General features: G+C 43.6%; 1 protein-coding gene and 1 long non-coding RNA gene across 3 annotated transcripts in view; one reads left to right on the forward strand and one right to left on the reverse strand.

The window, feature by feature from the left end:
* Positions 1–934: 934 nt before the first annotated feature.
* Positions 935–23,948, reverse strand: part of LOC311527590 — a 560,808-nt gene continuing 537,794 nt past the window's right edge. The window contains exons 1-4 of one of the 2 annotated variants that reach the window (XR_014713380.1): positions 22,967–23,066; positions 13,786–13,997; positions 7,756–7,830; positions 935–1,547 (exon numbers count right to left, since the gene is read on the reverse strand). This is a non-coding gene — a long non-coding RNA (uncharacterized lncRNA). Of the gene's footprint in view, positions 1,548–7,755; positions 7,831–13,785; positions 13,998–22,966; positions 23,067–23,948 lie in introns of those variants that run through there. The other variant, XR_014713379.1, reaches the window with a different exon arrangement.
* MCTP2 (multiple C2 and transmembrane domain containing 2) overlaps positions 13,965–23,948 on the forward strand; it is a gene marked incomplete at its 5' end in the record, with an annotated part of 131,007 nt that continues 121,023 nt past the window's right edge. The window contains one exon of the mRNA XM_084641741.1: positions 13,965–14,435. Coding sequence (XP_084497867.1) covers positions 13,965–14,435 — 471 coding nt within the window. The remainder of the gene's footprint in view (positions 14,436–23,948) is intronic.

Raw genomic sequence — 23,948 nt, forward strand, 5'->3', positions numbered from 1 at the left:
CTGCTGTGATGCAAGTAGCCAACACAATCAAAGATCTGCTGATATCAAGGGTAGTGACCCTGGGAAATGTGCAGGTCCTAGTGGATGGCTTTGCTGCAATGGGATTCCCTAACTGTGGTGGGGCCATAGACGGAACCCATATCCCTATCTTGGCACCGGAGCACCAAGCCTGCGAGTACATAAACAGCAAGGGGTACTTTTCAATAGTGCTGCAAGCTCTGATGGATCACAAGGGACGTTTCACCAACATCAAAGTGGGATGGCCGGGAAAGGTATATGACATTTGCATCTTCAGGAACTCTGGTCTGTTTTAAAAGCTGCAAGAAGGGACTTTATTCCCAGACCAGAAAATAACTGTTTGGGATGTTGAAATGCCTATAGTTATCCTTGGGGACCCAGCCTACGCCTTAATGCCATGGCTCATGAAGCCATACACAGGCAGCCTGGACAGTAGTCAGGAGCTGTTCAACTACAGGCTGAGCGAGTGCAGAATGGTGGTAGAATGTGCATTTGGACGTTTAAAGGCGCGCTGGTGCAGTTTACTGACTCGGTTAGACCTCAGCGAAACCAATATTTCCACTGTTATTACTGCTTGCTGTGTGCGCCACAATATCTGTGAGAGTAAGGGGGAGATGTTTATGGCGGGGTGGGAGGTTGAGGCAAATCGCCTGGCCACTGGTTACGCGCAGCCGGACATCAGGGCGGTTAGAAGTTTTCAGGAGGGCGCAGTGCACATCAGAGAAGCTTTGAAAACCAGTTTCATGATTGGCCAGGCTACGGTGTGAAAGTTCTGTTTGTTTCTCCTTGATGGAACCCCCCACCACCCTTGGTTCGCTCTACTTCCCTGTAAGCTAACCACCCTCCCCTCCTCCCTTCGATCACCGCTTGCAGAGGCAATAAAGTCATTGTTGCTTCACATTCATGTATTCTTTATTAATTCATCACACAAATAGGGGGATAACTGCCAAGGTAGCCCAAGAGGAGTGGTGGAGGTGGGTAGCACCAGGAGGGGTGGTGGAGGAGGGAAGGACAAGGCCACACAGCATTTTAAAATTATAAAACTTATTGAATGCTAGCCTTCTGTTGCTTGGGCAGTTCTCTGGGGTGGAGTGGCTGGAGGCCCCACCACTGCGTTCTTGGGCATTTGGGTGAGGAAGCTATGGAACTTGGGGAGGAGGGCGGTTGGTCACACAGGGGCTGTAGCGGTGGTCTGTGCTCCTGCTGCCTTTCCTGCAGCTCAGCCATATGCTGGAGCATATTAGTTTGATCCTCCAGGAGCCTTGGCATTGAATCCTGCCTCCTTTCAGCTTCAGCCCTCTTTTCAGCCCACCACTTACTCTCTTCAGGCCACCACTTCTCCTCCTGGTCATTTTGTGCTTTCCTGAACTCTGACATTATCTGCCTCCACGCATTCGTTTGTGCTCTGTCAGTGTGGGAGGACAGCATGAGCTCAGAGAACATTTCATCACGAGTGCGTTTTTTACACCTTCTAATCTTCGCTAGCCTCTGGGACGGAGAAGATCCTGTGATCCTTGAAACACATGCAGCTGGTGGAGGAAAAAAAAGGGACAGTGGTATTTAAAACACATTTTATAGAACAATGGGTACACTCTTTCACGGTAAACCTTGCTATTAACATTACATACCTAGCGCGTGGTTCCTAGCCGCTGTTTGTACAAGCGTAACTTACCTTTGCTTGGAACCAGTTTAGGTGAACTTAAAGCACTGTCCCCTCTGTCTCCTAGGGCTTTACACTGGTGCAGCTATGCCAATGCCTGCCACCAATGGCAGAAATCGTGGGGAAATTCTTTATATAGACAGGGGCTAAACTATTTCAGCTTTCACATTGAGGGAGCTGGAATGTGTAAAGTTGCACTAGGTTAGGCTTCAGTAGAGTTGCCTTTGAACTGAAACCAGTATTAAGATATGTGAATAAAGAACATCTTCCTAATAGCCTCTGTTTGTCATTTGTTGGTCTTTTCAGCTACTTATTATAAGAATTGTTCTAAATGTTGAGGAGTGGTTAGTCGTAGCTGAAAGCATCCTAACTTAAGCATATGTTCACAAAGCTTGGTGGCAAGCAAACCGACCCTTTATTTTCACTTTCATTGTATAAGCAAATTGAATACAACAATTAGAATATTTATGAAAGGTATAACAGCAGCGTTCATGTGCTCAATTGCATATACTTGATTTTTACTGCTTTTGAGGGTACTTCTTAAAAAGTTTGCTGGGTAATGTTTCAGTGTAAGCCTACAGGTTCAGTTTATCGTGTTGTTCCATGGGGACTGGTGGCAGTAGTGGGGTGAGTAGTCAGAATGAATATGGCAACACATTCCACAATGATGGTGCATCATATTGTAATTTAGCATGACTCTCTGCACCTATTTACTAACAATTTGCACTTGTAGAAGGTCTTCCATCTGAAGGTCTCAAAGCACTATATGCTAGTGAATTTAGCTTCACGACACCCCAGCAAAATAGTGAATAAAGATGAATTAGTTTACATAATTTATCTAAACTCTCAAATGAGCCTTTTGACAAAACCCCTCACGAGCATTTTAAGGAAACTTAATAACCAAAGTAATGTTCAGTTCCAATAATCAGAAACAGGTAAAGAGAGAGAAAATAAAGTGGGAAAACGTGATCAATATTTGTCTTGGCCCAAGGTTAACTATGGAGTGCCCCACATTTTCCTACTAGGACCAGTGTTGTTCAATATAATTATTTATGGTGTGGGAATGGAAATAAACAGAAGTGGCAATATTTTTACATGACATAATTATTTAGGTCAGTGAACACTGTGAGGAAGCTCAGAGGGACCTAACCAAATGATCACATATGAAATGCAATGGTGACAAAGTCAAAATAATGTAAAGTAGAGGGAATAATATCAACTACTTGTACATATTCTAAATATACTGTAACTATCCAGGAAAAAGTGGAGAGCTCAAAGAAAACTAATTAATGTGTTGAGATGGCCCCAAATCAAACATAGTGCTAGCATACCTAAAGAACAGGAGAGAAAACGCTAAAAATGTTTAGTTATATCAGTTAATGGCGTGCTCTGACCTTAAGTACTATGGTGAGTTCTGATCACATTGTCTCAAAACAAAACAGAAAAGCAGAAATAGAGAGGGTTCAAAGCTAGGAGACAGAAATGATTAGAGACATGGAAAGCCTTCTGTATGAGGGGAGAGAGAAAACATTGGGATTATTCAGCGAGGCTCTGAGTGGGTATAAACATAAATAGTATAGAGATGGGAAATAGAATAAATAGGAGTGTCCTTTCTCCTAATACAGGAAAAAACCCAAGAGGACATTCAATGAAATTGAAAGGCAAAAAAATTAAAATTGATCACAAGAAATACTTTTTGTGCATAATAAGCCTATGAAACTCCTTGCTACGATATATCATGAATGCCAGAGAAGAACGAAGGAGGAGGTATTGGGGCTGAGGCTCTGGCCCTGGACAGTTTTTTCTCTGCATATGTGTGATTGCTTAGACAAGATTTTGTGATGATGTTGGCACCAAGCATTTGAAATTTACAGCAGGAAAGAAAACTTCTGATCTACGATGGAAGTAGAATATATGGAGAATGCTGAAAGTATTGAAAATAAGACTAAACTTATTATGAGCAAGTGAGAACCTGCTGCTGTCTGTTAAATTATAGTTACTGTCCTGCTGCTAAAGATGGTGAGTAAAAGCAGGAAAAGAAAACACTGGAGAAAGTAAGAGCAGGCTGTTTTTTTGGCATTTGCTGTAGATCACAGTAATCAGTTAAGAGAAATGCACATATTTATAAAAAGACACTCCGATGAAGTGAGCTGTAGCTCCCGAAAGCTTATGCTCAAATTTGTTAGTCTCTAAGGTGCCACACAAGTACTCCTTTTCTTTTTGCGGATACAGAGTAACACGGCTGCTACTCTGAACCCTGGCACATATTTATGCAATTCCACTGCAGCGCATTGTCTCGCCCAATGTTGTCACTGGAAAGTTTGTCACTGTTTCATCAGAACACAGCATTGTGGTGAGATGTTATTGGGATAATCTTTCTTTACTTCTTACTGTGATGCTCTCTCGGGGCATCTAGAATTGTAGTCATGCAATTACCTTTCTGCGTTATCAAGAGGGATTTTTTGGTGCTTTACTGGATGGTAGCTCTCCACCACCCCAGTTTGGGAGCCAGCCAAACAAACTCCTTAGGATTCTGCCAGTCCTAACTTTGCCTTGCAGGTTAACCCTTGGTGTACTTCAGTTCCCAGTCTCTCTAGAACAGTGTTTCTCAACCTTTCCAGACTACTGTACCCTTTTCAGGAGTCTTATTCATCTTGTGTACCTCAAGTTTCACCTCATTTAAAAATTACTAGCTTATAAAATCAGATAGACAAAAGTGTCACAGCTCACTATTACTGAAAAAAATTGCTTACTTTCTCATTTTTACCATATAATTATAAAATAAATCGATTGGAATATAAATATTGTACTTATGTTTCAGTGTGATAGTGGAGCCTGTTCTTCACTTGTGAGCTTTGTCTGAAGCCTAAGCGCTGACGCTCAGGGCTGAAGCCTGAGCCCCGGTGCTTGGGGCTGAAGCATGTAGCTTAGCTTCGCAGGGTCCCCTGTGGGGTGGGGCCCTGGGCAGTTGCCCTGCTTGCCAGCTCCTATGCCAGTCCTGCACTTGCGATCCCCCTAAAACTGTCCTGCGACCCCCATGGGGGTTACAACCACCAGGTTGAGAAACACTAATTCTAGATGAGCAGAGTACCCCCTGGAAGACCGCTGCGTACCCTGAGGGGTATGTGTACCCCTGGTTGAGAACCATTGCTCTAGAACAGTGGTTTTCAAAGTGCGGGTTGCGACCCAGTACTGCGTCATGGAAGGTAAGGCACTGGGTCGGGGCAGCTCTGGTCAGCACTGCCGACCGGGCAGTTAAAAGTGCTGCCCAGCTAAGGCAGGCTAGTCCCCCCCCCTGTCTGGACACCGCGCTGCGCCCCGCAAGTGGCCAGCAGCAGGTCGGAGTCCTGTAGCCCCCCCCGCCTAGGAGCCAATGTGCTACTCCCACCCTGAGCACTGGCTCCTGGCCAATGGGAGCTGGGGAGGCAGTGCCTGTGGGCAAGAGTCGCGCGTAGCCACTTGTATGCTCCTCCGCCTAGGAGCTGGACCTGCTGCTGGCTGCTTCCAGGTTGCAGCGTGGTCCATGGTGCCAGGAAATGCAGGAAGCCTGCCTTAGCACCCCCGCTGTGCCACTGACCATAAGCTGCCTGAGGTAAGCACGTGCCCCACCCTTGTGCCCCAATCCCCTGCCCCAGCCCGGAGCCCCCTAAACCTGCAGCCCCTTTCTGCACCCCAAACCCCTCATCCACAGCCCCACCCCAGAGCCTGAACCCCCAGCCCAGTGCCCCCTCCCACACACTGAACCCATCATTCCCGGCCCCACCCCGCAGCCCTCATCCCCGCATCCCAACCTTCTGCCCCAGCCCTGAGCCATTCCCAAACCCCTCATCTCCAGCTCTGTTGGGTTGCGGGCATCAACAATTTTCTTCAACTGGGTAGCCAGAAAAAAAGTTTGAAAACCACTGTTCTAGAAGGTCTCCCTGCAGCATTCAGCCCCTGTCACTGGATGCCCACAGAAATACCAAATTTGCCATCTCCAAAGAGACAGACTATACCTGCCTACTGGCTCATTTGAGGATGCCTACCTCACCTTAATATAACAGCACTGATAGGAATTTATAATAAAACAGGAATAAGTTTATCACTTACATCTGTTATTTATTAATACTTAGAGATAATAGAAACAGAAATGGTTACAAAACCACAAAAGTATAATGTGTGTGTAAGAGACTACATGTAACCTCAGTAGGCTCCAAGCTTTGTCTAAAGCAGTTTTCTCACCTATAGCTGATTCTCAGCATCACCAACCCCCATAGTTGGGGTTCCTCTGTTCATAGATGCAAAGAGCTCTATGTCTCCTTAGTGATGAATACCCAGAATGTCTTTTTGCTTCTGCTTATGTTCCCCAAGATTTGTTGTCTTTGTCGCCGGGTTCAAGATGAACCCTTGGGGTTAAGACTCCCGTGTCTTCCTATGCTGATTTTACATCCTCATATTAATTTGCTCCTCCTGTTTGACCTCCGATGCAAATGAACTATTCCTTGTCTCTTGCATCATCAAGCTCAGTTTACATTATAGACGGGGAGAGAACTATCTTCCTTCTTGTCTGGAAAAAAACCTGTTTCTCCCTTTCATTGGTTACAGACTTTAGAGCATAAAATCAGTGTAATTCCTCATATAGTGGTAACACATTTCATAATGATATTAATGACCATCATGTTACTGGTTTTCATCTGGTATCTTACACAACATTCTTTCTAGATAAAAAACAACAAGGAATCTGGTGGCACTTTAAAGACTAACAGATTTATTTGGGCATAAGCTTTTGTGGGTAAAAAAACTGCTGCTTCAGATGCAGGTAAATATTATGACAGCGGTGTATGAGGTGTAGTGAGTTTGTCAGGCTTACTAAGAGTTGCTGACATGCAGCAATGAAACACTAATGGGCCTCTGTGTCACTCACTTACTCACTCCCTAACCTCTTCCTGCCCTGTCTTGTCATCTGTCTTGACATTTGGTATTCTGTAAACAATTTTGTGCCTTGGGGAAGTAGGAAATTGTAAAACTATGGGGGTTTAATGCTATCAGTGGCTGATACTTTTTATGTCCAACAGTGGGGTACTTGGGTCAGTCTGACCAGTGCTTGTAATGTCGGAGTACTGTATTGTGTTCATTAATTTGATGTGTGCTGTGCCAAGTTTTTTCAAACATTCCTTGGATTATATTGTCATTAGGGAAAAAAGTGACATTCCTTAGGTTGGTGGAACAGATTTTGAGACACACTGGTCCACTATTCTTGAAGTATTTTGTTTTTATGGTGGTGGTGATGATGATATGGTATAAATTATTGGGGAAACACTTTATTCATAGTGTTATTTGTAGAGTGCTATATACATTGATAAGGGACTGCCCCATGGCAGCTATCGTTCAGATGGCCCTGTTCTACAAATACTGTTTACCTAGTGAAGTGCTTACTATCATGAATCCTTTCATGGAGAACTATGCCTGGTAGCGTTTGCAGGAGTAGGTTGTATGTTCAATAACAAAACAAAAGCAAACAAAGACGACAAGCCGTGGTGAATAGTCAGGAAAGTGTGTGTGTATGTGGTGGGGAATAATGGAAAGGGAATAGGAAACACAGCTCTTTGAAGAGCTTTGTTCATCTAGGGAAGCAGATGTTATGAACTGGTCCTGTCTTTATCAACAGCATTTTGAATGTGACAGGTTTGTGTGTGAGAGAGCAAGAGAGAGCCAGCAAAACAGAAGGTGCTGGATAAAGATGAATTTGAATTTCAAAAGTCTTATTTTATGGCATTTTCTACAAACATGTTTGGCCTGGTAATTCTAAAATGATGTAATATTGGAAGTGGAGGCCCTATGACTGTGAATGGCCCATCGTGTTTGAAGGTGGAAAGGTTTCTAAATGAGAATCGTCAACAAAAGCAAGCTCAGTACAGCCTCCTATAGTTAAAGCATTGCACTGGGATTTGAATCTGGTCTCATTTGCTGGCTCTGCATCGACTTCCCTGTGTCCTTTGGCAAGTAATTTAGGGCCAGATTTATTTATATTGTTCCTCCACACGAGTGCAGTGTGCTTGCTTCTCCCCTTGATTTCAGTTGGAGCTGTGGGCGCTTACCTCGCTAAAAAACAGGCCCCCTGGCCTCTCTGTGCCTCAGTTCCCCACTGGTGAGATACGGAGAATTCTTCCTACCTGAAAGAGGTGCAGTGATAAATTCATTTAGTCTTGATTTAAACACTGTTTTTGTACCTGGATAGCAGGGACCAGCAACCTTTGGCACCCGGCCCACCAGGGATAGCCGCTGGCAGGCCGGGACAGTTTGTTTACCTGCAGTGTCTGCAGGTTCGGCCGATCGCAGCTCCTATTGGCTGCGGTTCGCCGTGCCAGGCCAATGGGGGCTGTAGGAAGTGGCACAGGCCGAGGGATGTGCTGGCCACCACTTCCCACAGCCCCCATTGGCCTGGAATGGTGAACCGCAGCCAGTGGGAGCTGCGATCGGCCGAACCTGAAGATGCTGCAGGTAAACAAACCGTCCCGGCCTGCCAGCGGCTTTCCCTGGAGGGCTGCGGGCCAAAGGTTGCCGATCCCTGCTGTATAGCTATGTGGGTTAAGGGTGTGACTTTTTTGTACCAAAATAATGGCACAGCCACTAGTGGACAGTTTTATACCAGTACAAAAGTGCCATGCACCAGTATAGTTTGTTCACTTTCCTGTATGGGAATAGCTATACTGATATAGATACTTTTACACTGATTTAACACAAAAGCAGTATTGCTACCCCCCAAATGCTCACAAACCATGAATTAGGGTCCCCCCCCCAAATCAAAGGAGTAGGTTAAAAATCATGAGATTTTAAAAAACAGAACAAAACAGGATTGTTTTTATTTTCCTTCTGACTGATAACAGTTTGTTTTATTTTAGCTGGTTGTAGAGTTTTGAAAATGTACAGTAAAATTGTACAAATGTGTTTTCCTGTGTTCCAACCTGCTGTAATTGTTCTGCCTCACACTTTTACAAAAATCTAATCCTCCCTGTGCAATTTATTAAGCTTCTTTCACTTATAGGGGCCTTACAAATGTCCAGTATATTGGTTTGCTGTTTTCGCAGGATGTGGTCAACGCCTTTCTCCGCCTCCCCTCCCCGCCCCCAAACTCATGGAAAAACCGTGCTTGCACACACATAGGTTGTTTGTTTCCACAAAGACCTGCTCTGAAAGGAAACCACTTTCCTGCTTGATTGCTTGGAATATCACTTATATAGCGAAAGCAAATCCTCCCAAAGGAGTTGATTAATTTATGAAGCATTTGATACCATTAAGTGTCTCAGCCATTAAGTGCCTAATCCAAAGCTCTTTGGAATCAGTGGAAATCTTCAACAGGCTACGGATGAGACCCTAAGAGAATTACATGTACCTGAAGGTAGGTTCTTTGTTCCCTTTGCGTGTAAATCAGCTTTGGAACTGATGGAGCATTCTGTGCAATTTTTAAAGTCTGCCCAGGAAAGTGTGTTTGGGGATTCTTTTTTCTTTTTGAGTCAGGTTATTTGGATAATAGCCTGTTTCTGAGATTGCATGCTATTAATGCTGTAGTCAATAAGACTTGTATTGAGTTAGCTCATTATTATTAATTGTTTATATTACATTAATACCCAGAGGGCCAATTTGGGATTATGGTCCAGTTGTGCTAATCAGTACAGCAAGGAAAACACAGTACCTGCCTGAAGAGCTTACAATCTGAAAAGTAGAGCAATGTGGAGGGAGAGTGACACCCTTAAAATCTATCGATGAGAAAGATTGTACAAGTATATTATGAGGTCAGCAGGGACCCATATGATCATGTAGTCTGACCACCTGCATAACACAGGCTAACGAACCCCACCCAATAATTTCAGCATAAAGCCCATAACTTCTAATTGAGTGATAGATTCTAGAAAGACATCTAGCCTGGATTTTTATATAAATTTTCTAACTTTTTAAAGTTTTATTATTTCATCAAAAAGATCAGCATGTCTCGACTCTTCCTTGGCCTTACTGCATCGTCGTCTGTCTGGCTGCGTGTTGGCACCGCAGCAGAAATGTGTCTGGAGGGGAGAATAGTGGCGTTATGCCTCAGAGAGCATTGCATGCATGAGGGGTGTGATGAAAGGATGTTCAAAGGTGTTTGTGGGAGGAGTTTTACAAGTGAGCGATTGAGGCTGGCGTCATTGGCGGAGAAGAGGAAACAGGGTGAGGGGTAGGGTGATGCATTAAGGGCTGTATCCAAAGCCCATTGAAGTCCATATAAAGAGTCCCACTAACTTCAGGCAACTTTGCATCAGCCTGTGGGAGACCAGGAGTGGATATGTAGAGAGGGGCAGAGTTTAAAATGTGGATTAGTGGTTTGTTAATCAGCAGCTGGCTGGTTAAATTAAGTATATTCATCTCATTTCTCCAGCTGACAGCCATAGCTTAGTTTGTAAAGTAGTGTATGCAGAGATGAGTTCCCTAAGTATGCTGGCCTCAGTTATTAAATGCTCCATGGCCAAACTAATTGTGTTCTACCTCACAACTGTGCTGAAGTCTATTAAAATGTCTTCCTCCCTTAGACCTCTCAGAGGGTCTGGTTTTGGCCATTCTAAATGAAATTAAAAAGTATTTCTGATGTGACTAGTCTCTCTGATATCAATGGGGCTATTTCAGGGGCCTCCTGATTCAGCGGATGCATTATACTAGGAAGTGGTGATGGAGAGCAAGCCTGCCTCACACTCACCGTGCAACAACAGCTCCTGTCCTACAGGGCTAGGCCTGACTCCTCGCTCTGGGCCTCGTGATCTGGTGCACGGGGTCACAAGTGGCAATCACTCAGATTTGGCCCCACCACCTCTCCATCGTGATGGAGGAATATGTACTACATGCATGAAAAAGGGTCTGCAGGATCTATGGCTGCGGGATAAGTGTTCGAACAAGTTTTACTCTGTGTGTGTGTGTGTGTGTGTGTGTGTAGATTAAAGTATGTCTCTTTAATCTAATTCAGATGGTATTCTACAAATTCATGCTCTTCTTGCCTACAGGCACCTTGGATTTATAGCTCTTGCTGTGCCAAACTTTCAAAGTGGTCTCCTCCAAAGAATAATTCTGACATGTAATGGTGTGTTTCTGTGGGGAGGGAGGGACTTCCAGGGACAATAATGAGTGCAGGGAATCTAGGGACAATAATCAGTGCAGAGAATGTTATTAGCTGTGCATCAATTGAAGCCTGGATTACTAGATTCTTGGGTGTTGCCTTGAGCCATCACTGTTCATTCCACCTTGACTGATGAGTGGCAGTCCTCAGTGTTCTGTTTATGAGTTGGTATACTGGGATGCCCAAGAATTTGCTGAAAGTTTTAGATACTCTCCACAGAGCTATCTCCTGCACATCCTATCCTTTTTGGCCAACATATCTAAAGTACTGCCCCATGCTGAAGTGTCAGTAGAAAAGGTTTTAGAACAAATTGATACATTAGACAGGAATAAGTCATCAGGACCAGATGGTATTCACTCACAAGTTCTGAAGGAACTCAAATATGAAATTGCAAAACTACTACCTGTAGTATGTATCCTATTGTACAAACAAACGTCTGTACCAGATGACTGGAAGCTAGCTAATGTAACACCAATTTTAAAAAGGGCTCCATGGGTGATCATGGCAATTACAGGCAGGTAAACTTAACTTCAGTACTGGGAAAATTGGTAGAAACAAATGTAAAGAACAGAATTACCAGACATAGATAAACATGATTTGTTGGGGAAGAGTCAACATGGCTTTTGTAAAGGAAAATCATGCTTTACCAATCTGTGAGAATTCTTTTACGGTGTCAACAAGCATGTGGATAAGAGTGATCCAGTCAATATAGAGTACTTGGCTTTCCGGAAAGCCTTTGACAAGGTCCTTCACCAAAGGCTCTTAAGGAAACTAAGTAGTCGTGGGATAAAAGGGAAGATCCTCTCATGGATCATTAACTGCTTAAAAGATAGGAAACAAATGTTGAAGCCTGGAGGAGAAGACAGGGATAGATCATTCCAACTACCCTGTTCTGTACACTACCCCTGAAGCTTTGGTACTGGCCACTGTCAGAGTCAGGATACTGGGCTAGATAGACCATTGGTTTGACCCAGTATGGCATTGCTTATGTTCTTTCAGGCAGGAAAGTGTGCACAGAAGCATTGCATTGCAGTTTTTTTTCTCATGAAAACGTTACCATGCGTCAAATCTTTGTTTACAATATTTACTAAGCCAATCACTCTTCCAGATTACAGTACCTCTGGTTTCAGAGTGGTCACCGTGTTAGTCTGTATCAGCAAAACAACTGAGGAAGCCTTGTGGCACCTCAGAGACTAACAAATTTATTTGGGCATAAGCTTTTGTGGGCTAAAACCCACTTTATCAGATGCATGGAGTGAACAAAACAGAAAGCAGTGTAAATATTACAGCACATGAAAAGATGGGAGTTGTCTTACCAAGTGAGGGGTCAGTGCTAACGAGGCAAATTCAATTAAGGTGGAAGTGGCCTATTCTCAACAGCTGACAAGAAGGGGTGAATATCAAAGGAGGAAAATTACTTTTGTGCTAACGAGGCCAATGCAATCAAGGTGGACATCACCCATTTCCAACAGTTGACAAGAAGATGTGAGTATCTGCAGAGGGGAAAATTACTTTTTGTAGTGACCCATCCACTCCCAGTCTTTATTCAGGCCTAATTTGATGGTGTCCCATTTGCAAATTAATTCCAGTTCTGCAGTTCTTGTTGGAGTCTGTTTTTGAAATTTTTTGTTGTTGAAGAATTTGCCACTTTTAAGTCAGTTATTCAGTGTCCAGGGAGATTGAAGTGTTCTCCTTCAGGTTTGGGATCATCCTTCAGGATAAGTTGTAGATCTCTGATGCGCTAGAGAGGTTTTAGTTGGGCCTGTAGGTGACGGCTAGTGGCATTCTGTTATTTTCTTTGTTGGGCCTGTCCTATAGTAGGTGACTTCTGGGTACTCTTCTGGCTCTTTCAGTCTGTTTCCTCACTTCAGCAGGTGGGTATTGCCTCAAACAACTCTGACATTATAATAAAGAAGGCTGACCAAGGAGGTGCTGTAGTCAGCATGAATAGGTCGGAATATGAACCAGAGAGAGTTGCCTAGCAGCCTGACACCACATTCTACAGCCTGATCCCACTGAGGGCTACCAAAAGAAACTACATCATCTACTCAAGAAACTCCCTGAAGAAGCATAGGAACAAATCTACACAGACACACCCCTAGAACCCCGACCAGGGGTATACTATCTGCTTTCCAGTGCATCAAGGATCTGCAACCTATCCTGAAGGATGACCATCAGGGGCTCGTTCACCTGCACATCTACCAATGTGATATATGCCATCATGTGCCAGGAATACCCCTCTGCCATGTATGTTGGCCAAACCGGACAGTCTCTATGCAAAAGAATAAATGGACACAAATCAGACATCAAGAATTGCAACATTTTAAAAAACCAGTAGGAGAACACTTCAATCTCTCTGGACACTCAATAACAGACTTAAAAGTGGCAAATTCTTCAACAAAAAAACCTTCAAAAACAGACTCCAGTGAGAAATTGCAGAACTGGAATTAATTTGCAAATGGGACACCATTAAATTAGGCCTGAATAAAGACTGGGAGTGGATGGGTCACTACAAAAAGTAATTTTCCCCTCTGCGGATACTCGCACCTTCTTGTCAACTGTTGAAAATGGGCAACGTCCACCTTGATTGCATTGGTCTTGTTAGCACTGACCCCCCCCCACTTGGTAGGCAACTCCCATCTTTTCATGTGCTGTAATATTTATACTGCTTTCTGTGTTGTTCACTCCATGCATCTGATGAAGTGGGTTTTAGCCCACAAAAGCTTATGCCCAAATAAATTTGTTAGTCTCTAAGGTGCCACAAGGACTCCTAGTAACTCTAGCAGTTGTCAAGTTGAATATTTTAATTCATAAAGTTTGATAACCCACAATATCAGGTTTCAGAAAGGGGAAAGAGTGGAAATGGCCCACTTCTGATGATCCTAAAGGAAATGGGCCTCACATAATCTTAACCATCATTCCTTAGTATAGGGCACACTTTCTACTGCTCATTCCCTTCTAATAACACAGTATGCTTTCCTCTTACTTGTTAGAAATGGACTGAAGGTCTGTGGGTGAGACATCATGAGTCATAATCCAGAACTGCTGTTCACTTTAACGATTTGGCTTTTATTCTTCTCACATTCTTTTTAGTGACCTTATGAATTACTGAAGTCCATTCAAAACCAACAATGCCAAGGAGCTGGTGACATCCCTGTTGCAGCTATGGATTTGGATAGATCCTCTGTCTGGGGATCCCTGAAACAGAAAACCAGGCCTTTGTTACAAAACTTCAACATAAAGATGATAAAGAAAAGCTCTAGAAAAATGGTGGCTAGAAGGCAAAGGCATTCCTTGGACCGACGCCTCAGCGTATCTGTGCCCGACATACTGGAGAGTGAGTCTTTCACAGGTGAAGAAACTACTTATTCAGGTTCCCAGGCCCTGTCCACCTTTATCCCCAGCACTCTTTCCAGCTCGGTCATGTCTCTCAAGAGCAGCAGCACTTCTTTGAAACGGGCAGGAGAGGACCTGCAATGGAGACAGCAGGAGGCTGTGCATACGGAGATCAACATAACTGAAACAGAAACGGAAGTCATGTGTGGATCAGAACCCAGGCGGAAATCCAGCATTGACCTCTTAGCATTGCTTCAGAGAGCTCGCCTGAGTGGTGATCTGACAGAAGAAATGACTGAGGTAAGGGGCTTTTGGATAAGCCAGGGTAAGTAACCATGTCAGAGTTTGCATTCTGTCCTTTATCTGGGTTGGTTATGAAGGGATGAAGAAAGGCTAAAAATAAATTTTTAGGTCAGTAAAAATTAACGTATATAACTTGAGAATAAATCCTATTCCAAATTTTCCCTTTCATATACTGGAAAGTTCTAAATGCCACATTGGAACATTGTTCTAGCATCTGGCTTTGGCAAGTGCAGGATACTTTTAAAGGCAAATTTTTGAAGGTTCTCAAAAGAATGATCCCTTGATTCAAAAGTGTTTGAAGGCTTCTGACCTTCAAAATATGTTGCTCTCTGAAACATTTGGTGTAATACTTTCTTTGTTATCATAATATACTGGTTTCATCAGATAGCAAAGACCCACCCAAACCAGATTGAATAGTAGAGTGGGAGGGAGAGCAAGGTAAACTCTGCCTGAAATATGAGCTAACTGAAATAACTCGATGGCGTACAGTGAACTTGTTGGATTCTGCTCAGGAATTTCATTCAAGTTTTCATTACAGGATGATCAATCTGGTTAAAAGCACAGACAAAAGGGTTTTCTAACACTCCCATTTAATACTCATGGAAATGAGAGACTACCACTGACTGCAGGAGGCATGTGAACTTTGTCAGTGTATCTCTGCCAGGGTTATTCAGTCCTGACTAGCATCACCACTTGCCTATGTGTGTGTGTCTTTACAATATGTGTCATTAATACTACTTACTGACCTGTTCCATTGCTGTCCTCCTGCACCATTTAAGCTCCATTTTCTTTTGAGTCAAAGTGGTATTTGCTGTCTACAGTGAGATTCAAATAGAGCGAAGAAACCTGGGCCATACCCGTATCTTGCTAAACAGATGTTTAGTGTAGTGGCTCATGTTTCAAAAGTGGGGGCCGTATTCACACAAGCTGATGCAGAAAGTGTAAAACACACCTCAATGAACCCCTGCCCTCAAGTATCCTATATACCAGGAGGGATTCATCTACAGAAAAAGCTGTTCCTCCTGCCATCCCACTTGCCCCTTTCTGGTGTTTCCTACTCTTGGGGCCTTGTACCCGGGAGTGAATCCCATTGTCCCCGGGAGTGAATCTGGTCTACTGCTCTAGCCTTGGTAGTGACCTCGTCTAGTTACTGGTTTAGTCTAGAATGTGGTTTAGCCCCCATCCAAATGGTTGCCAAGCTTACAGTTAAAAATCATTGTAGCTGACATTGTGACAGTTCCTTAGGGCTGTTCCCTGTCCATTGCCAGGGCGCTAAATGTTCTGCAGCCACAGAATCCAACCCAGGCCACAGAAATGTTCTCCAGAACTTAAGCTTTCAATTTAAAACAAACAAACAAAAAAATCTGTCCCTTATGGTTGCAGAGATAAGTTTCCAAGTGTAAGACAAGTACTAAACCAATGCAGTGCTGTGTTCCTGAAATCTGTCCGTTAAACGATAACTTGGAGAGATGAGAACTACTCCATTTATTGTAAATAACTATATCGTTAGCTGTTTCACTGCTGTTCATTCTAGCCGAAACATCCAGTCCCACAATCCCAAATAGTGACAAAATCCCTGATTTTTCCCTGATGTAGATATCACAATTTAGGGGTGGTTTACATTAGAGAAGTTGGGGAAATGGTATAACCAAGACATTTTATAATTGCACTATAAAGTTGTAATGACTTCTGATATATATGAGGGATATATTTACTGTTCTAATTGAATAGTGAGTTCTAAAATGCCTAACCTGTCCTGGCTGGAGTAATTATCATTATTACTTTTATTATCATATTGTACTTTGTACTACTTTAAATAATGACAATCAAATAATAATATTTTCCTACAATGTAACTTTAGCTTGTACTAACTTTAGCAGTGCCAGTTTAAAAGTCCATTAGCTAACACATAACTTTAGACACTGGGCAGATGAAGGTCACTTATTTTCAAATGTATTTTTAGTTCTATCTGTAAAATAACTTAAAATTTGCATGAAAATAAATGTAGTTCCAACTATGATACCAATAGCAATTATGTGAGTCACATACATGATTGTGATCAGTAAACATAAATGCCAAAATAATTTAGAAAAATAAATTCCCTTTCTTCATAAACAAGAAAAAAACTTAATCACATATGTTAAAATTATGTTTTTAGTTTAAGACAATTGACTAAAATAGAGTAGATAATGGGAATAATACGGAGTGTGTCTGTTAGAGAAAGTAAGCAGATTTTATTAATGTTTGTTTATCTGTACTAAAGATAGTGTACAAAGTATCAAACTTGTGTTTCTGATATCTGTGTTAAAGCTCTAGAACTGATACCTCAAGGTTTGGGATTGGGAATAACTTGCTGTATTATCTCCTTTTTGTTCTAAATTTACATATAAACTTTAAACATGGCTTTAATTGGAGTTTGTATATATATATTTTTTCTTTATATAACAATTAAATACAGTGCTCCTGTCAGCTAATTCCTAAATTATTATCGGCAAAAACCCTAGAGTTTTCAGGTGCCCAAGTAGTCCATGGAATCATGGCTAAAGTTTCCTCCGAGCCCCCCTGTCATAAATATAAAGGGAAGGGTAATCACCTTTCTGTATACAGAACTATAAAATCCCTCCTGGCCAGAGGCAAAACCCTTTCACCTGTAAAGGGTTAAGAAGCTAAGATAACCTCGCTGGCACCTGACCAAAATGACCAATGAGGAGAGAAGATACTTTCAAAGCTAGGGAGCGGGGGGGGGGGAGGAAACAAAGGGTCGGTCTGTCTGTCTGTGTGATGCTTTTGCTGGGAACAGATCAGAAATGCAACTCAGAACTCCTGTAAAAAGTTAGTAAGTAATCTAGCTAGAAATGCGTTATATTTCTTTTGTTTAATGGCTGGTAAAATAGCTGTGCTGAATGGAATGTATATTCCAGTTTTTGTGTCTTTTTGTAACTTAAGGTTTTGCCTAGAGGGATTCTCTACATTTTGAATCTGATTACCCTGTAAGGTATTTACCATCCTGATTTTACAGAGGTGATTCTTTTACCTTTTCTTTAAAGAAAAGTCTTCTTTTAAGAACCTGATTGCTTTTTCATTTTTCTTAAGATCCAAGGGTTTGGGTCTGTGTTCACCTGTACAAATTGGTGAGGATTTTTATCAAGCCTTCCCCAGGAAAGGGGGTGTAGGGCTTGGGGGGGATATTTTTGGGGGAAGACGTCTCCAAGTAGGCTCTTTTCTGTTCTTTGTTTAACACGCTTGGTGGTGGCAGCATAGGGTTCAAAGACAAAGCAAAGTCTGTACCTTGAGGAAGTTTTTAACCTAAGCTGGTAAGAATAAGCTTAGGGGGTCTTTCATGCAGGTCCCCACATCTGTACCCTAGAGTTCAGAGTGGGGAAGGAACCCCAAAATCTGAAATGGTGCTCCGGGTGAGCCAGGAGTGGCCAGAGGGCTGCAACAGGGCCACGGGATCTGGTAAGATGCAACCCCAGTGTGATGGTGCAAAGCCTGCCTTGAGGCACATGCTGAGCATCAGGCACCACAAGTCACAGCAGTGGCGCAGAAGGGTGGCAATATACCATATACCACGCCACACTTATTATATGCCGCCACTGCTGGCGGTGGTGTTGCCTTCAGAGCTGGGTGCCCGGCTAGTACCCGCCAATATCAGGCTGCCCTGCCAGTGATTAATTTGTGCCAGGGCTGAGCTCTGGCATCTCTTTTTCATTTCAAATTAAACACTGGGGGAGGCAGTGGGGCCCAGAGGCGATGGGGTGGGGGGGAATCCCAGGGAGACCAAGGGGCCAGGATTGATGGGGGGGCACCAAAATAAAAGCTTGCCCAGGGTGCCATTTTCCCTAAGGCCAGCCCTATTCTTATGCTCTAAAACAGGGGTGGGGAATCTTTTTTTCTATCAGGGGCCATTGACACCCAGAAAAAATCGGGCCTCACACAAACAGAAAGCGAGGGTCTGATCCAAAGCCAAAGTCTTTGACTACCCCAGTCTTTGGATCAGATGCTGTGATGCAGTTCTCACCATAAATCAGCCCTACCATCCCCTGGTGCTGTCGTGTGGTCTTCTCTGAATTTTCCCCGGTTTGTCAGTATATTTCTGTGGGGCCCAGAACCAAGTGCAGGATCCCTGGGAGCATGGGGGAGGGTTCCTCCCCAGAACTGGACTGAGGGGGCTGTCCTCTCCCTGTTTTGGGGTGGGTGGCCCAGTGGCATAGCCAGGACGGGACACTTGGGTGGGCCCTGACTTTTGGTGGGTGGGAAATGATGGGGGGGGCAGGAGGAGGGTTTGGGGCTGCCTCCCACCCACCCCTCCAGGCTTCCTTGCAAGGGGCGATGGACACTCTGGGCAGGGGCTCCCCAGGGCCCCAGGCGCTCACCCAGCTCTGAGAAGAGACGCTGCTCTCCAGCAGCAACGGCTCCCTCCCACCACCCTGCACCGGGCCTGACTCCCCAAGGGCAGGTCTACCTTTTTTGAGCATTCTTCTGTTGCTGATGGGTCACCCACTTGCTCGCCCACCTGCCACTGGGTCAAGGGAGCATGCTCAGGAGCCCCAGCCAGTTGGGGCCCCCAGAAAAATGGGTGCCCCCACCTGCTCTGACCCCCCTGCCCGGTGCTTCTGCCGGGGAATGGGGTCAGGGCACGCGGGGTCTTGCCTCAACCCCACTCATTCAGGCATTTCAGAGTTGCTGCAAAAAAAGAAAAAAGGCACCCAGTCTATAAAATTATGTATCTCTTACTATGATCAAAGAGAAAAGGAGCTGCTAGAAAAGCATTCTCTGAGTACCCCCCTGCTTTGGAATTTGCTGCCCTGTGTTGGTGACCTTCAGAAGACCTTGCAAGGCTCCTCTTTTCTCTAGGTCTTTTGAAAACTGAAGTGTTGCTAGAGAGATGATATTTGGGGGAGAATGGATGATTCTTCGGTGTGAATTTTCTTTTGCTTGGGGGCTAGCCATCTATTGTCGCTATCTGGTGGTGGTTCTGTGTGTTATGTCTTACCCTTTTAAATAAATGTCAGTAGTGCCTACAGCCTGGCTAAAGTGCCTTTTTAAGTTTTCCATAATATATAATGAATATTTTTATCCTTGCATTTTGGGCACCCAATATTTACCAGTGAATGGATCACAGAAGTGTTTCCTCTGTGTGTCTTATTTTGTTAGCTTATTTAAAATGGTAAATGAAACAAAATACTGGGCTTCATCCTGCTGTCATTCACTCCATTGTAGTAATTTCAGGGACTGCAGTGGAGTGACTCTGGATTTACACCAGTTTAAATGACAGCAGAATTTGGCCTAATGCAAGGAGGATAGGCTTTGATGAGTGATCACATTTATTAGGTGCCCGCTGAAATGTCGTTATACTCATTATACACTTGAGAAGGGTGGCAGTTTGACAACCCTAAAGATGGAAGGCCAGTTTATCCACGGAACAGGTATATCACAAGCAGCAGCAGCCGTGTAGCCTTCCTGCACACACCAGTGTCCCTCAATTCTGATTTGGAGGGATGACCTCTAAGGATGAAAGAGAAGCTTGAGTTTAATAACCCATTTAATCACTGGCCTCTCTGCTGAGACACCCACAAGGGTGCCAATTAATGCAGTTGTTGGGGTTTCTTTTGAGACATGGATACTTTGGCATGGTAAATGGACTAAGACCACCAAGTCATAACTAGTAACAACTTCACAGTAGGTCACTAACGACCTGGGTCCTATCCCATTGCCTGCTTGTATCTCAACTGTCCCTCCAGATAAGGTCAGAGAAGATGGAGAGTGTAAGCTCTTTGGGGATAGGGACTGTCTTGCTGTGTGTCTCTACAGCAACAAGCACAGTAGGACTTCAATCCTGATTAGGGCCTCTGGATACTACCAGAATACAAATAACAATGATAGAGGGAAAATCTCTTCCTACATTTGAGCAGGAATTGGACAGCGCTTTATATTCTGGTTTATAAGGTGAATGACTAAGAAACATTAGCTATGTGAATGATGCTGATTTTACAGTTCAAGTATAGGAGGTCACAGGCCCACCGACAGCAATTCTGGGCCCCAGGGTAATTGCCCCCTTTGCCCCCCCCCCATCAGCAGGCCTGGGAGGTCAAATTCTGCAAACCTTATTTGGGCAAAATTCTCCTTGTGACCTTGAGCACCTGATTTAACAGAAGTTTTCTCTGATCCAGATTTGGCTCCCTATGTATCTCTTCTCATTTTGCACTTTCAGTCTAAATCCTTAAAAAATAAAAAAAAAAATGAATTCTCCAAGCTGTGAACCTGAGTCTCTCTTACCTCAGTGTAACTCCATTGACTTCAAAGAAGTTGCTCCTGGCTTCACTATTGATCAGATCAGAATCAGGGTTTGCATATCTCCTATTGCATATCTCCTATTGGGACATTCTGACCAAATGAAATTTGGACCAAAAATGTAAATATGAAAATTTTCATGACTTTTCCCCATTTCTGTTAACCTCTTTATATATAATAAAAAAATTTCCATTTTGGAAAAAAAGACTAAATATTGATGTTGCTCAATTTTAATTGCAAAAACTAACTTAGCTGCATTGTTGTTGTATAACACCAAGGAGTCAATGCCATGTTTTTAGGCATGCATATTCAAGAGTCTCAGTGAAATTAGATTTACTAGAATAATAGGACTATATGGAAACCAAATTATAACTAGTTTCATTATCTGAAAACTATAACTTTGTTCCAAAGATAGGATGCAAAATGTACGAGGAAAAAATAAAGGTTGACTTAATAATTTTTGGGGTAAGTGGTTTATCATAAATGGTATGCAGGTAGCAAAGAGACAAATATTTTTCATTTCACTTTTCTGCAATGTTCTTTGCTCTTCCATTTATGCAGTTTATAGCAAAGATGTAGAGCCAGACTATTATCAGTACAGTTGATGGTACTTGACAGAAATTCCTTAAAAGCCTCAGACTGCTAGAAATACTCTGTTTAAGGCAACACAATTGAGATTTTACGCACGCTAGTCAGAAAATTCAAAATTAAAGGTCCCCAAGCAACTGTAACTCAGCCGTTTCGTGTAGAGAGTCTCTTATGTTGCATTATCTGATGATAATTTTGCTGAGTTTAATATGTGTTTGCAATGTGGCCAAGTTATGGTTATAGTGGGAACCATAACTTTAAATTTCCTGCCTATCATGCAGATAAAATGTCAGTTGTAATGTGGCATTAATGTAGTTTTTTCAATGCAATTTATTTTTTGAAAATTAAAAAAGAAAACTGAAGTGATTTAAGTTTTGAAGTATAAATACATTTGCATTTATTCAGAGTATTAATGTCTGTATGACTGAAAGGTGCCTGGGGCAGGAGCTAGTCTTTTTATTATGTTTGTACAGTGCTTAACACAACAGGGCCCTGATCGTGCCTCTATGCTCCATCAACATGCAAATAATAAATAATGATGACAGCACTTGAAAACTGATTTCTGGGCTGTGTGTGAGTGAGTGAGCGAGAGAGAGAGAGAATTCTGGGTCGTTTGTGTGTGTGTGTGTGTGGTGTGTTTAGGAGAGGGATATCATCCTTCTTAGCATTAATCTATGCTGAAATTCTGACCAATGTGATCATCCTGTATGAAACCAGTACAGCTGCCCTCTATGTTATGCCTCCTAAGAGCAGAAGAAATCTGAGCAGGGACCTGTACCAGTGGCCATAGTGTTATCTGGGGTATCCTGACCCAGATGTCCACTTTTACCCCTACAAATAGCCTATCCATGGCTCAATGTATGAAGTCAGAAGCAGCGGAAGCCTGCTAAAAGTGTGTGTGTGTGGGGGGCCCACTGGTGCCTGAACTATGGCCCCTCCGCCATACTGCCCCTTCCCCTGAGGCCCTTCTCCCCAAGCCCTTGCCCCAGCACTGCCTTTTCCCCCAAGGCCCCGCTCTCCTCACCCCATCACTTTTCCTTATGGGTGGTAAAAAGTGATGGGGCCATGGACCCGTGCCCCCCCCCTCCCCCCGGGTTCCAGCGCCCCTGCATGGAGTACTCCTAAGGTGTGTTTACACGGCACACCACTGGCGGCGGCATGTAAGGTACATGTCGCTACCTGCCTCAGTGAAAGCAGGCTGCATCCACATTGCAATATGTAGCTACATGTGACCGCTGGGAAAGTCTCTGGCAGGGAGGAGGCAGCAGGGTAGAGGCACCATAAGCAGGGAGCTGCCAGCACCTCTTCCCACTACCTCCCCTCTGCTAGAGCCTTTCCCAGCTGTGGGAGTCTTTTCTTGCAGTGGAGAAAGGCTGAGCAGCTGCCCACCCATGGAGCCTTTCCCCTCTGCCTACCCCCTGCCAGGGGCTTTCCCTGCTGCCGGAGCCTGGAAAAGGTTCTGGTGGCAGACAGGCAGCGGGATGCTACACTGCTAAAAACAGCAGTGTAGACGGGGGATGCACTGCTTGGATGTGTGTAGAGCTGTATAAGGTACGTACTCTAAGGTGCTATTTATACACTGCACACCCCCAAGCACAGGTAAGCGCTCTACACGCGGTCGTAAGATTTGTGCAGTGTTGACTTACCCATTAAACACTTGCAGATGCAAACTCTAGGGTTTGGAGGAGTCAAGCTTTGGCTGCAGAGGTTGCACCCTGTCCTTCCCTCCATGCCACCTCTTTTCCCATCTGCGCAGAAGGACCAGACCGCATTTTATTCAATCATAAAAGAAAATGGCGCAGAACGTGTTTTCTTTTTCCCCCCCCATCTCCTTGACCACCGTTGTCTCATTCATGAGGGAAACATGTTTTACCAAGTTAAAGATTGAAGAGTTATGTACATCACATGCCAAGTTTGAAGTTTTAAAATTTAAATGGCGGCATTATTTGAATTTCTAAGATTTTAGTTTGATTTCTTCTTTCTCCCTCCCCAAGCTTAGAGATCTCCAAACTAAAATACACAGTGAGATATTACAAAGATTTCCCCATTAAAAAACTATGCCTTTGGATTGAGAAGGTGAGTTAGAAATTTCAACCTGAAGTGTTGTTTCCCTTCCCCTTATCTCTAGTATGCTGTTGCTCCTGCTTTTTTTTTTTAAGCACCTGGAATTGGGACAGTGACAAAAAATATCTTGTCATCCATAAGTATAGCATCGCTAGGACAGTGTTGGAATGCAGAGTGGGAATTCACTAAATTGGTGGAAGTGTAACAATTTCTCAGTCTCTACCCCTCGTCCACACAGTCATCAGCAGGGTTTGAACCAGGAATCTTCATTACTGAAAGCATGGGCCTCTACCATTTGAGCAGAAGAGCTAATTCCAATAGCTGGAAGAACTAGAAGGCTCTTCTTTTCTGTGTGGACCAGCCACTAGAGAGTGAAGATAGCAATATACCATGTGACGTGTTTGTGTTAGGCCTGATCCACACCCAACTAGTGCCAATGCAAGTCTGTCAATTATAGCTATTCTGATACAGCCGCTAGTGTGGATGCAGTTGTACCAGGGTAAAGGTATCTTGTATTAGCATAGTTCATACTCCTTCTTACTTGTGAATAAGCTATGCTGGTAT

This window comes from Lepidochelys olivacea (genome assembly GCF_965140295.1).
Source record: "Lepidochelys olivacea isolate rLepOli2 genome assembly, chromosome: 10".
Taxonomy (NCBI): Eukaryota; Metazoa; Chordata; order Testudines; family Cheloniidae; genus Lepidochelys; species Lepidochelys olivacea.